This window comes from Balaenoptera ricei, chromosome 13 (genome assembly GCF_028023285.1).
Source record: "Balaenoptera ricei isolate mBalRic1 chromosome 13, mBalRic1.hap2, whole genome shotgun sequence".
Taxonomy (NCBI): Eukaryota; Metazoa; Chordata; class Mammalia; order Artiodactyla; family Balaenopteridae; genus Balaenoptera; species Balaenoptera ricei.
Genome location: NC_082651.1, coordinates 76318777 through 76331653, shown reverse-complemented (window position 1 = coordinate 76331653; position 12877 = coordinate 76318777). Strand labels below are relative to the sequence as shown.

The 12877-nt window shown below is 41.2% G+C and overlaps 1 protein-coding gene across 8 annotated transcripts in view; it reads left to right on the top strand.

Moving 5' to 3' along the window:
* LTBP1 (latent transforming growth factor beta binding protein 1) overlaps positions 1-12877 on the top strand; it is a 427484-nt gene that overhangs the window by 167434 nt on the left and 247173 nt on the right. For 5 of the 8 annotated variants that reach the window (XM_059943615.1, XM_059943620.1, XM_059943616.1 and 2 more), the window contains exon 5: positions 7802-7969. The exons of 1 other annotated variant lie outside the window; for it this stretch is intronic. In XM_059943615.1, coding sequence (XP_059799598.1) covers positions 7802-7969 — 168 coding nt within the window. Of the gene's footprint in view, positions 1-7633; positions 7970-12877 lie in introns of those variants that run through there. 2 more of the 8 variants (XM_059943621.1, XM_059943622.1) reach the window with 2 other exon arrangements.

Sequence of the window (12877 nt, the reverse complement as noted above, 5' to 3'; positions counted from 1 at the left end):
AGACCAGGGCTCGAACCCGTATCCCCTGCATTGGCAGGCAGACTCTCAACCACTGCGCCACTAGGGAAGCCCCCTAGGTGAAAATCTTAGTCCTTAAATCTCGAGTCAAGCTAAAACAAAGATTAAATTAGTGAAATGGGAAATGAGACCCGACTCCTAAAATAAGTGGGAATTTGGGATGAAATCTACCATCTTTATTGCTGGACTTTTGGTTAGTCCCTCTCCCAATCTCCCTGAGCTGGGAACCAAAGTGTATTTCTCTTTTTGGGTGGATTTTATGGCTTAGTGGCAATTCACATCAGACTCGAAGAATCTGGGTAGTAGTGTTTTTAATTTCCTAGTTGTTCTTAGCCTAACAAAGGGAATGAATACTAAGTAAATCAGAAGTATATTAAAAAATTAAACTCCTTAGACATCATCATCAATTTTATTTATCAAATTAGTGGAAGTTTTCCCTTATGTGTCAATTTGATTTTTGCATAATACATTGAGGAATTTTGGGAGCAAGTAATTGTCTGTTTTTCTTTTGAAAAAGTGCTTGAGAAATTTGTTTCCTGTTTATTCAGTTATTCTGTCATTGGCATGTTTAATTGAAAATTTTTACTTTATATCATTGGCCATTTTTTGGTAATGTTTTAATGATTTTAGGGGAAAATGTTTTGTAATGATTGTAGGGTTTCCTGAATAACAACTTGTGCTTTCCCTTGATCTGAAGCTTTTATGACTAAAACATTTCTCTCTGACAAATATAGCATAAAATAAATGTTTTGAGGCTAAAGGTTTCATAGAAGTGTTCTTTATTTTTTTTAAAAAATTACTGACAGTTATCCCTTAGATAAATATTATTTCTTTAGTTCTCTGTCAGTGGAGTTTATTCATTCATTCGATATTTCTTGAGCACTTGCTATGAGACACATGTTGAGTATTTAGTAGTGACCAGACACATTCCCGCCCTCATGGAATCTGTGTTTTTATGACAGTAATCCAATGCTAAATCTATAAAGCATACTTATAAACAGGAAACGTAAAACAGGACACAGGGAATCAATGTGTGTGTGGTGTTGCAGTTTTATGCCAGGTAGTCGGGAAAAACCTCCTGATCATGTGACGTTCTGGTGAAGTCTTGAAGGTGAGGGAGGAAGGCATGTATATCTGGGGAAGAGTATTCTAGGCAGAGGGAACAGGAGGTTCCCTGAGATATGAATGTGCCCAGTATGTGAGGAATAGCAAGGAGGCCAGAGTGAGTGCTTTGGGAACACGTGTAAGAGACAAGGTCGGGGAGCTCACAGCTTGTGGAGAGCCCAGTAGGCCCTTGTGAGGCCTTTGGCTTGTATTCTGAATGAGATGGGAAGCCACCGAAGGGAGGAGTGCCATGATCTGACTGCCATACGTTAAAGGATGCACCGAATGCCGTGTGGGAGAAAGCTGTAGGAGGGCAAAGTTGGAAGCAGGAAGTCCGGCTGGGAGACTGTTGAAATAATCCAGACAGAAGATGATAGTGAATTGCACCAGTGTTTGCCATGAAGGTGGTGAAAAATTGTCCCCTCTGGAAATAGAGTTAACAGGGTTTGCATGTTGTATTGAGTCTCAGATGACCAAAAAAGGGTCAAGAATAGACTTGCCATTTTCAGAGATGAGGGAAGACTTGAAAAGGAACAGGTTTGGATGTGGATACAGAGAGGGACCAAAGCTTAGTTTTGCATGTTTTCTTGGGACAGCCACTAGACCTTAGACACCTACCTAGCAAAGTCTCATAAGCAGCTGAACAGCTGGATTCTTGGACACACACAAATACACACATCTGCAGTACTCATATGCACATATACAAGGTCGAGGGGTCCAGGCTAGAGTTAAACATTTTCTATACAGAAATCTGTAGCTGGTATCCAAATCCATGAGATAAGACAGGATAATAGCATCTGGGAAGTCAGTATGGAAAGGAAAAGGCTACAAAGACTGAGCTCTAGGGCCTTCCCCTGGACACGATCATGAGGAGCAGTGGCCAGCAAGGTAGGAGAGAACCGTGAGAGAACAGGGTAACCTAGAAGCCAAGTAAAGAAGGAGTATCACGAAGCAGAGTGGTTCTTCTGTGTCAAATAGGCTGGAAGTTTGAGTCATAAGGAGCCAGAGGATTTACTGTTGGTTTTGGTAACATGGGGGCCAGTGGTGACCTTCACAAGGGCAGCTTTGGTGAAGGTTTGACAGCAAAAGCTTGGCTGTGGCAGGTTCAAGAGAGAATGGGAGGGGAGGTGGTGGAGGCAGCCAGTAGGGTGGCTCTTTTGAGGGGTTTTTCTTTAAGGAGAGCTGGGAAATAGAGTGGCAGCTGCAAGAGAGTGGAATGGGGACGATGCGAGGAGAGGTGTTTTCGACGGATGGGGCACAGTACAGCGGGTTTGCCTGCTGATGGAAATGAACGGGGAGGAAGTCTTTCAGCAAGAGAGGAAGGGGATCCATTGCTTTAGTGGAAGGGTTGGCCTTAGGTAGAACCACCTCCTTCATCGGGAGGAAGGAGGGACAACTATAGATCCAGGTAAGTTGGTAGGCCTGGCTTCGTAGCTTCTATTTTCTCCATGAAATAATAAGGGAAGTCATACTTGAGTGTTCACTAGTTAATCATCTGCTGCATTTCTGCCAAGTGAATATTTTGGGGACTGTAGTTACATTTTTAAACATGGCTTATGTTTAGTACCTGCTTTTTGAGAAATAAGCAATTCTTCAAGAAACTCAGAATATATCCAGAAACGTATTCTTGTATTAAATGATTTAATATACTCGCCTTCTTTGCCTCGTTATAGGCCTGTCTCTTTACATGTATAAAAATGGAAAGAAATCATACATGTGTCTGTAAGAGATGAGTAAGTGTTAGTTTCCTTCAGTGAATATGAAGGGAACATGGAAAGGGGGAGGAAGCACAGGTGTTTTAGTTTATATCACCTGCGTAGCAGCTCTCTCTCTCCCTCTTCATTTAGTTAGTTCTATGTGGAAAAACTCCAAGAGGTGGTACTGGAAAGTAACCCTAGATTCTTATCTGAGGAAGTGCCCACAGCAGAACTAGAGATCTCTGAGTTTCCTTCCCTCTTGGAGAATTTTCCATGACTGGGGCAATCTGATGAAGTAATAGATTTGATACTGATTTCTATTTACAATAGCACCTTTCTTGAGGAACAGAGTATTCTGTGGGCATTATTTTAAGAGTCCTGGAGGAGTTAAGCAAGCCTGGAGAGCCGAACGATCAAGTCTTGTTATTCTAAGCATTATTTAATACGTTTATGATTTGTCCTTCAAAGAATTCTTGGCCTCCCGGCAGGCAATGGATTGCAAAATGGGCGAATGAGCTGTTAGCTCAGTTTTCCTCCCGTGTGACCTGGGTATTGAATCGGCTCCGAAGTCCCACTCAGTCAACAGGGCAGGATGCTTCTCCTTCGCAGAGGATATTGCCGGTGCTGGTTGCCCCCCCCCCCCTTGTTGAAGTTGGATGAATGCTGATGTGCTGTCGCAGCATTCTGGTTGAATGCAGAGGCGAGACTCTTTGTTCATGACCTCTGATGTGAGTCTTGAACTTGTTATATTTATTTCTTTAGCTGCCTTTGCTTTTGGTCACATCCTAGTTTAATGACTGAAAGATGGCAGCTAGACTGAAGTCCATTTGTCAAGAACAGTGTTCACATTTTTGAATTTTGCTCTGTCGTTAATGATTGGGAAGCAGAAATGAAAGCTTTTTATATTGGGGAGGGTATCGGCTCCACTTCCATTCCATTTGCCATTCAGTCTGAATGTCTGTGGTTTGTTTTAACCCACGTGCCAGCACCTCTTCTTGGAGGTATGAATGCACACAGGGTCTGGCAGAAGCTGCAGACGGGATGTTGACTTTTGAGTGTCTTGACTGACTGACTAGGAGGCCCAGTGGAGGTGCTGTGTGGCTCCAGGCAATCTGTTTCTAGCCAAAGACTCTAAAACCCAAAGTTTGAAAGTGCCTGGTTAACATTTCTGGGGCTGATTTACCTACAGGGTAACTCACATGTTTTTGTCAGAGGGACCAAGCAAGAAAACTGTGCCAACAGTTGCCCTGTTAACTCCTGACTCGTCTGACTTTGGCTTCTCAGATTTGTAATTCTTAATCAGCCAATGGGTGCAGCTAGGGATGATCTTCTTCCACTGATTTGACCCGTGGGCTTCACTCTCATCTCTGGTGAAGCAAGGCTCTTGGACCAGAGTGGCCTCCAGCATCCTGTGGGCCCCGATCTCTGTGGGGTTGTACAGTCATCCTTTGAGTCACTTTGTTCCACATTTATTGGGTTACCTACTTTACAGAAGGCACTAGGGGTCCTTAGGTATTAATTTATTCAAGGCATTTGAGGAAGATGCCTCTTAAACAGCAAATGGCCTGTGTAGGAAAGGCCACTGTCACTGAAGTCCCACTGAACTCTTGAGAGATGAGTAGTATTGTCTTCAGCTTGTCACACTGAGGAATTTGAAACTCAGAGCACTGTATGTTAGTTTTGTGTACTTTAAAACTCTTTACACAATACCCTAGATAATGTGGAAATGATTTTAAAGTAGTGGAAATGATTTTAAAGGAGTGAACACAGGAGAGAATATTATCTAATGCATTTAATGTTTACGGAGATCCTCTCAGAGCTATGGATGGCAATCTAGTGTCAAACAGTTAAGTTTTTCAATGCTGATTTTGAGATTGTGGAAAACTTAACTAATAATAATGGAGAAGTATTATAAATGCTTCCTGTAGACACAAGAGGATCATCTGAGAATATAAGGGTCTCTTTTAGAATTAGATTACTTTATAGCAGAATGCTTATAAAACACGAGGGGGGAAATATGAAATGAAATTTATTTTCTGCTTCCAAGAAGATGTGAACATTATAAAAATCAGAATTAAGTCATATGAAACTGTCTCTGCCTCTTCAAAATACAGATGATTCCAGACCAAAAAGAATTTTTTTGGGCAAAGAAACATACTAAGTTTTTTAAAAACAATAAGCTCAGAGAATCTCAAGGGCCTATAAAGTGACTACTATAGCTGGGAGGTAACATGGGCATAATGATTAAGGGCTTGCTTTCTTTGGATGTCTCAGTTCGCTGAAGTGAGCATAATTTAGGTGATGGTATGAGCATCTGCATGGCAGCTGCTGGTACTGAGAGTTAATGCCAGAGAAGACAAAATAGTTGGCACACCATTTCCAACTTCATTGTTGTTCCAAGGGCCAGAAAAAAAATAGAAGTTTATATTCTTTTGAAGTGGGACGATGTTGTCTCTTTTTTGTCTTGGGCTTCACACACTTACACACACACAGTATTCTCAAGATATTTGTAAGCTTGGTCTGACAACTTAGAGTAAGCTGATTTTTTTTTTTTCTTCTACTGTAAAAAAAAAAAAAATCAAACTAGGTGAGTTTTGTCTGTTGTAGAATCAGCATTCCATTGTAGTTTTTAAAATTTATGAGGTATAGTCCTAGAGAAATTTTAAATGTCCTGAAAACATTTAAAGCACTGGTTTGAAAACTGTGTGTCTTTAAATAAAGTTTTATTGGGACATAGCCACACTCATTCATTGACATACTGTTGTTGACAGTCTGCTTTCCTGCTACCGCAGCAGAGTTGAATAGTTGCAACAGAGTCCTTTAGGCCTACGGCTCTAAAATATTTACTATTTGGCTGTTTGTGGAAAAAATTTCTGGATGCCATCTTGCAAGGGGCTGGAAGACCTGGTTGGCCACTAGGATATCTTCCCACCCCAGACTATGTGTCTTGATCTCCTGCATTAGAACCACGGGTGAATGAGAAACAGTCTTGGAAAACCATTTGAAAAGAACTGAGGGTATTTCTGCTCCAGAAGAATCATTTTCTTTTAAGTGAGAGGGCCAACCCAAGTGGATCTCTTCAGGTCCCTTGTAACTTCAGCTTTCTTGGCTTCTGTGGTAATGTCTGTGAGGAGTTGAAGGGCTGTCAGGTGGAAGAGGCATTCGATTGTGAGACAGTGGGGAGGTGAATTAGGATTAATGGGTGCAGCTGACTGTGAGGACATAACTTCAGCTTAAGAATAGCACTTGTTAGGAACTGCCCATAACTAGAAAGTGCCATCTTAGCGGGTAATGAGCTCCCTGTCACTAGAGGTGTTCAAATAAAAGTTGTCAGAAAACCTTTGATGTCCCATTCCAACCTTGAAATTCTAACGGCTCCTTTGGTTAAGGTTTTTGTTTCCAAGCTCAGATTTGACCACATTTTATTTTGTTGTGAGCCTTCAGAGGCTTCTTGGATGATTTTCTGAAAACACAATGCTGGTCAAACCAAAGCAATATAAAGGGGGAGAATCTCTTCTGTTGGGCAGGGGATGGTAGAAGATAGGCTGACCCAAAGGCAGGCTTTCCTTTGCCCACTGCAGTAACACAGTGACCACAGGAAGGGCACTGCTTCCAATCAGCCTTAAGGCTTCAAAGATGAATCATGTCTCTTCCGCTCTCTTGAGCTGCTGCTACCATTTTTGCTCTCTGCTTAGGCTCCTGGGAAGCGGAAGGACCTGGCTGGGGGCATTTCACAAATGTGGATGTCAAAATAGGGTTTCTGTATTGTGCTTTGCCCGAGTTTATATTGGGGCCTGGCTGCAAGTGGCAATCCTGGATAAGGCCATCCCTTCTCTGTGCAACTCTGTTGTTATTGCACAAAAGCAGCCGTAGACAGTATGTAAATGCACGAGTGGCTGTGTTCCAATAAAACTTTATTTACAAAAGCAGGCAGTGGGCCAGATTTGATCCTAGGGGCATTGCTTGCTGACCCCTGATAAACATTGAAATTTAAAACTGGCTGGAAAACATCATTTCTGATTCTCTCATGTTTTGGAGAAAAGGTGAAATGACAGGTCCAGAGTCATAGCATGGTTGAGCCAGGATTACCACCCAGAATCTGACTTGAAGATGAGTGTCCATTATGTGATATTGTGCCGCCTCTGCTGTGTAACAGGTGATAGCATCTGGTTTTTAAAAGAGGGCTGTATGAATGAAAGAAATACCTCCTTTAGGTGGCTTGTGAGGAGCCGCAGTGAGAACTCCAGGGTGGCATTTTAACCGAGGCAATCCTTTAGCCCAGGGACTTGGCCTCCTTTTTCTTAGATGGACCCTGTTCACAGTAAAACAAAATTTAGGTTGCATAAATTTATATGGAGAAGGAGTGCCCGGAGTTGTGAAAAAGCACTGGGCTCCTGCAGCTGCGTCACAGGATTTGATCACTTCAGCTGGGAGTGCCAGGAGATTTGAGACAGATGTTTTCAGACATGCTGCATGCCTAAAACATTTCCAGGGGTCGGGCTGCAAATAGTGACTTAATAAGTGGAGGAACAGGGAAAGTATGCAAGTCGAGGACACAAGAGTTTATTCACCACTAGGTGCACGGCCAACCTCTGTGCATTACATCTGCCTGTCAGGGCTGGCTCTTTCATCTGTCGTGCCCTCCGTACTGCTCTTTGTCTGCCCGTGAATAAAGTGCAGCATTGTGGTTAGTAATCCCACTCCAGTGACTCGACTTCAAATGTGGTTTTGGAGTGCATCCCAGAGTTCTGTTTGCTAAGCTTCCTACTCCTGTTTCAGAGACACCACTGGATACAGAGCAGCGAGCACTAAAGGCTTCCCTCTTTCCTTAACCTGTCGGGTTGTGGGCTCTCTCTTTCCCCCTCTCCCTCCTTTCCTTTCTCTTTTTCCTTTTTTTTTTTTTTTTTTAAACTTCCAAGGCAAGTTCATGGATACTAAGCTGATGTGTTTGTTGTTCTTTTTCTCCCTGCCTCCACTCCTAGTGAGTAACCACACTGGCCGCATCAAGGTGGTCTTTACTCCGAGCATCTGTAAAGTGACCTGCACCAAGGGCAGCTGTCAGAACAGCTGTGAGAAGGGGAACACCACCACTCTTATTAGTGAGAACGGTCACGCTGCCGACACCCTGACAGCCACGAACTTCCGAGTGGGTGAGTTCTAACTGTCCTTGCTGACTAGAGTTTGAGATCGTAGCATTTAGACACCCCCTCCATTCACACTGCTCTCTGCTTGAATGGGTTTCTGTCTATGAGTACGCATATGCTGCTTTCACGAGATCCTTTAAATTACTTTCAGAATAATTTTTAACTTGGTATTTGGTTTCTGAGAGAGATGGCAAGGAGAGTATTGCCCCTAATTGTTTATCATGTATACAGCCTTGTGGTGATGGGGAGGTATTAGTAGGACAGAAGGGAAGAGGCTTTAAATTAAGACCCTGATGTACAGCTTGCATTGATCAATTTCAGATTTTATCTGCTCAGTGATAAGTAGAATTTTTGTTAGATTTGACTCACGTTATAAAATTTGGATGGTAGTGGTTAAATTTAAACTTTTATGTCATAAACAGCCAGGTTCTAAAAAGTTTCTAAAAATTGTCAAAAATCTGTATTTCAGTTGTAGAAAGGGATACAGACTTGCATCTTTTGCCACGTTTCTGCTGTGTATCAAAAGGCTAAATTATAAATTGATATATGACATGGATTTGGGGGAAGATATGCTAGTGGATTACTGTCAGCACTTAAAGCCTTTTAATCTTTCATAATTTAAATACGAACTATGGTAGTTACTGCAAAAAGGCTTTTTACTTTTAAATTCTTGTTTCTTTTTTACTACTTTGTAAATGGAGAAAGTATTGTGGACCACTGAATGCTGTCACACTGCCATGTTGTCATGCAATATGGTATTTTTGTCACGGAAAAATGTCTTTTATTATTTTTTGACCAATTATGGTTTGCCATGTGTACTCAAATAATCACAGACACCCGTGATACTTTATGAGTTACTCACAAGAATAACCCAAATGTCAGACAGATAATAACACTGGCTAGATCTGGTCTTTTTATGGAATATTGCTGTTTAGTCTTGAGAGCATGTGTCTAGGGGGTGGGGGGGGCTGTCTGTTTCAAACTGATTTCCATCAAGACAAAATACAAAGAGGCAGTTTGAAGTCCTTATTAGCTCTTTGATTATCCTACGGTTTTACTGTGATTCCGGTTTCTTTTGAGGTCAAAGCACTGTTCTTGATAGTCTATACTTGGAAAAAACATGTGCCCATAGATACTATTTAAAGGGGTATTGTTAATTTCCTGGCTATGATAGGGGTACTTCAGGCATATATTTTAAAAGAATTTAACTATTAGGTGCCAAATGGCACATTATGCTTTAGCAGGACAGAGAGCTGAGTCTACTGGGAAGTGTGTTAAACTGATGATCAGGAAACTAGATTCTGGTCCTGGTCCTGCCAGTAACTGGCAAATCCACCGGGTGCGACAGTTAATATTTCTGGACCTTAGTGTTTCTCATCCATAAAATAAATGGCTTATATTTAGTGATGTCTAAAATTCAGTCCCTCTCTAAAATCCTAGGACTTTTTATCAGTAATAAGCAAAATTGTTTTTCGGCTTTTTTACAGGGCTATAGACAAGGAAGAGAAAAAGCAATCCCCAATTAGGTTATTACGGGCTAAATGGCTTATTCCCATTTTTGCTTTCCTTGATTGCCTTCCTTACTCTCATTGCTTTTCTTCCTCCATCATCATCGATAATGTCTGCTCCTCTTCCTTTTGGCATTTTTCATAAACCTTTACAGTAGGAATGACAAAGTAATTGGGTGGGTGGTAATTTTTTGGCTTAAAGTGTATTCACTTCGAAACTAAATATTTGAAGGCTTTGAGAAGCAGAGGAAGTCTACTTGTTAAAACATGCTGCACACTTTCCTCTCTGGCATTAGAGCAGATGTTTAGGAACAGGATACACACAGCCTATTCAAAATACAAAATGGAACACAACTATTTACCAAAAAATCTCAAAACTGGCCCTAAAACTCTGCCACAAAAGGATTGGCAAAGTAGTTTAATTTTAAAAAATAATAGTAAAAGGGAGAGGGCATAGTAATGAATAGTTTCACATTGGAAATCATGGGAATTGTTTCATTTATATCCTGAGCTATTTCTCTTCTGTACTTCAAATCAAATATAGGGTAATTTGACAGACAAGTTTTAAAAATTATTTTACTGAAGATGGTAATTTTGTAGAATTTAGAGATTATGATTCTCTAGAAATACAGAGAATTTCAAAATTCATTTTTAGGCATGTAAGATATCTTCTGGGGATTTACTGGTTTATTATAATTTTATTACTTACAGGAAGTGGTTTTCTAATTGATTTTTTCTCACTATATTTACAATATGTTAAATCTTTTGACAAATAAGATGTGTTACATGGAAAATAGTAGTTTGAGGACAATTCAAAATGTATTGTAACTTGTCAGCTACTCTTTGGCCTCTGATATTTAAGGCTACTAAAAGGTGGGCAAACTTTAAGGGGCCAGATAGTAAATATTTTAGACTTTGCAGCCCATACAGCGTGCGTCACAAGCACTCAACCCTGTGTGGTATCGTGACAACAGCCAGATATGGTAGGTACGGGAAGGGTGTGGCTGCATTACAAAAACAGTCAGTGGGCTGAATTTGACTCTAGTGCCAGCGTTTGCTGACCCCTGCCCCAAGGAGTCAAAATAATACAGGGAAAACCATATAGATTTCATAGTTAAGGCACCTTAATTAAATAATCCATTTTGATGATCAGAAGAGCAGAAATAATTTTTAACATTTCCATGGTGATGTCCAGTTATTTTGAAAGAGGTAGAATGGATATTATTGTCACCATTTTTTTGGCCAAGGAGACTGAGGTACACTGGCTTAAGTGAGTCTCCCTTCATTACACAGCAATTCAGTTAGCTGGGACTAGAGCCCAGATCTCCCTGTGTCCTCTTTAACTCTCTGGGGTCTGACTGTGATGTGTAGGAGGGACAAGTAAAGGAAGAACCTGAGGGAGTTGGGTTTTCTGGGAAGACCGGATGGTATAACAGAGAATTAGCAACCGGGAGTCAAATAGCCCTGGGTTCGAATGCTGGCTTCTTCATGTCCATTGGTCGTGCTTACCTGGCTCACTGTCCTTTCCAGGTTCAGGTCACTCATCCACACAATGCAGGTGATAATAGGTAGGTGGTGGGTTTAGTAGGCACAGGGGTGACATAGGTTCCTGCCTCCCTTTTTTGTGCTGCTCCTGTTTTTTCTTTCTGGTCTATGGTGACTATGAGTCTGGGCTTGTTCATATGTGAGAGGCAGGTGCATTTCTTGTGACAGTTAAGCATGTACTCTCTTTTCCTGGGAATTCAATGGGAGAAATAACCTTAACTTCTACTTAATGTGACTCTAAAAGTGAGGCATGAATGAAGATGATGTCCAAGGGAAGTACTCTGAGATTCTAAGATAAACTCATTTTTGTGAATGTGGTACTGACATGATATAACAGAATATTTACATTAAAGGGAATTTTCTGTAAAGCAAACTCTAAATATGACTTTTGTTGTGGCATTCTGACCTTTGCCTCCTTGCACTTTCCTGCCTTTGCCTTTTTACAGAATGGAAACATATCCCCAGTTTTAATGGCTTTTTTGCATTTCATGGGGGTATAATGAAGATGACCTCCTGGGACTTTTAAGTTGTTGCTTATAGAGTTATAAGTTTCTCTAGTAAGAAGAACATAGGAATTCTCTGTTGCCACAAGTAGAATATTTCAAATAAAATAATACTGTTGCTTGGCATGTCTTACTTGTAGAGAAAGAGATTGAAAGGCAATCACAATTGCTAAGCTAACACATTTGGTTTATGTGGTGCTGCTTTCTCTGAGGAGTCATGAGGGACTCATGTTCCATCAGCACCAATTGAACACTGATAAAAAGCATTTGAGAATTTAAAAACTATGATCCCATGTTATTTCATTTGGTGTTTGCTTGCCCTGAGAGAGGTAAATGGTAGTATCCATATTTTATAGATGTGAGTACCAAGGCTTCAGTGGTTTGATCAAAGGTGACTTTAAGTCAGGTTTTCTTATTCCAGAGTCTAAAAACCTCTTCTCTTCCTGTGTTGCCTCCTATGACCATGTGTTAAGTGATTATGTAGACAACATTGTGCTAGATTTTCCAGGACAAGAAAATCGTAAAGCTGCCCTTGAAGAGCTTATGCTTTGAGGAGGAGATGAGGAGTGAATGTAAATAACCCTCATTTAAGGTAGAAAGCTCATAGCAGGACCTCAGAAGAGGCGATATCACTTCTAGCTGAGGAAGAATACTTTGAGAGAGAAGGGATGGCATGTGACTTTTCTGTTCAGTTCTTTGTGCTCTCCCCAGCTGCTAAACACGTTGGCTCATAGTAGGAGTAGGTTGTCTGATGGCAGACTCATGGGGGCAGTGCAACTTGACACAATGATACGTTCCAAAATAAAGATGGATGGGAAGGGAGAGGTAAAGTTGATAAGGGAAGGAAGAATTTACCCATTTGAATGGGGCATGGAGACATGCAGGCACAGGTGGTTTGTGGAAATCGAGAGGAGTTGCATTTGCTGGTGAAAGCATGAAAGGCAGTAATCCTGGATGGCAAGTCTGGGAAGGTAGACTGGGGCACGGCTGTGGAGCACCTTGAATTTCAAGCTTAGGAATTTGGCTTTTACTCTTTCAGAACTTACTAAAGGAGTTCTCTGAAAAGGGGACATTGATATTTATCATTCTGAAAAAGAGAGAGGGAAGGTTTCTCGGTTTTTTAGGCAGGAAACTAGTGATCTAATAGTCTAAATAAGCTCTGAACAGCCCCTAGTAATGATGATAACCTCTAGCCGCTTTCACCTATTGTGAGGTTCCTTTGCTGCCCTACACTGGGAATCTCCCCATGTATGTCAGAAAGCCAACTCAGTACTACAGTGTTTTGGGGTGGAATGGAAGCGTCCTTGATGCTACACTCATTATGTAGGTTCTCCTCGTAAGGATGGAAGAAAATTCAC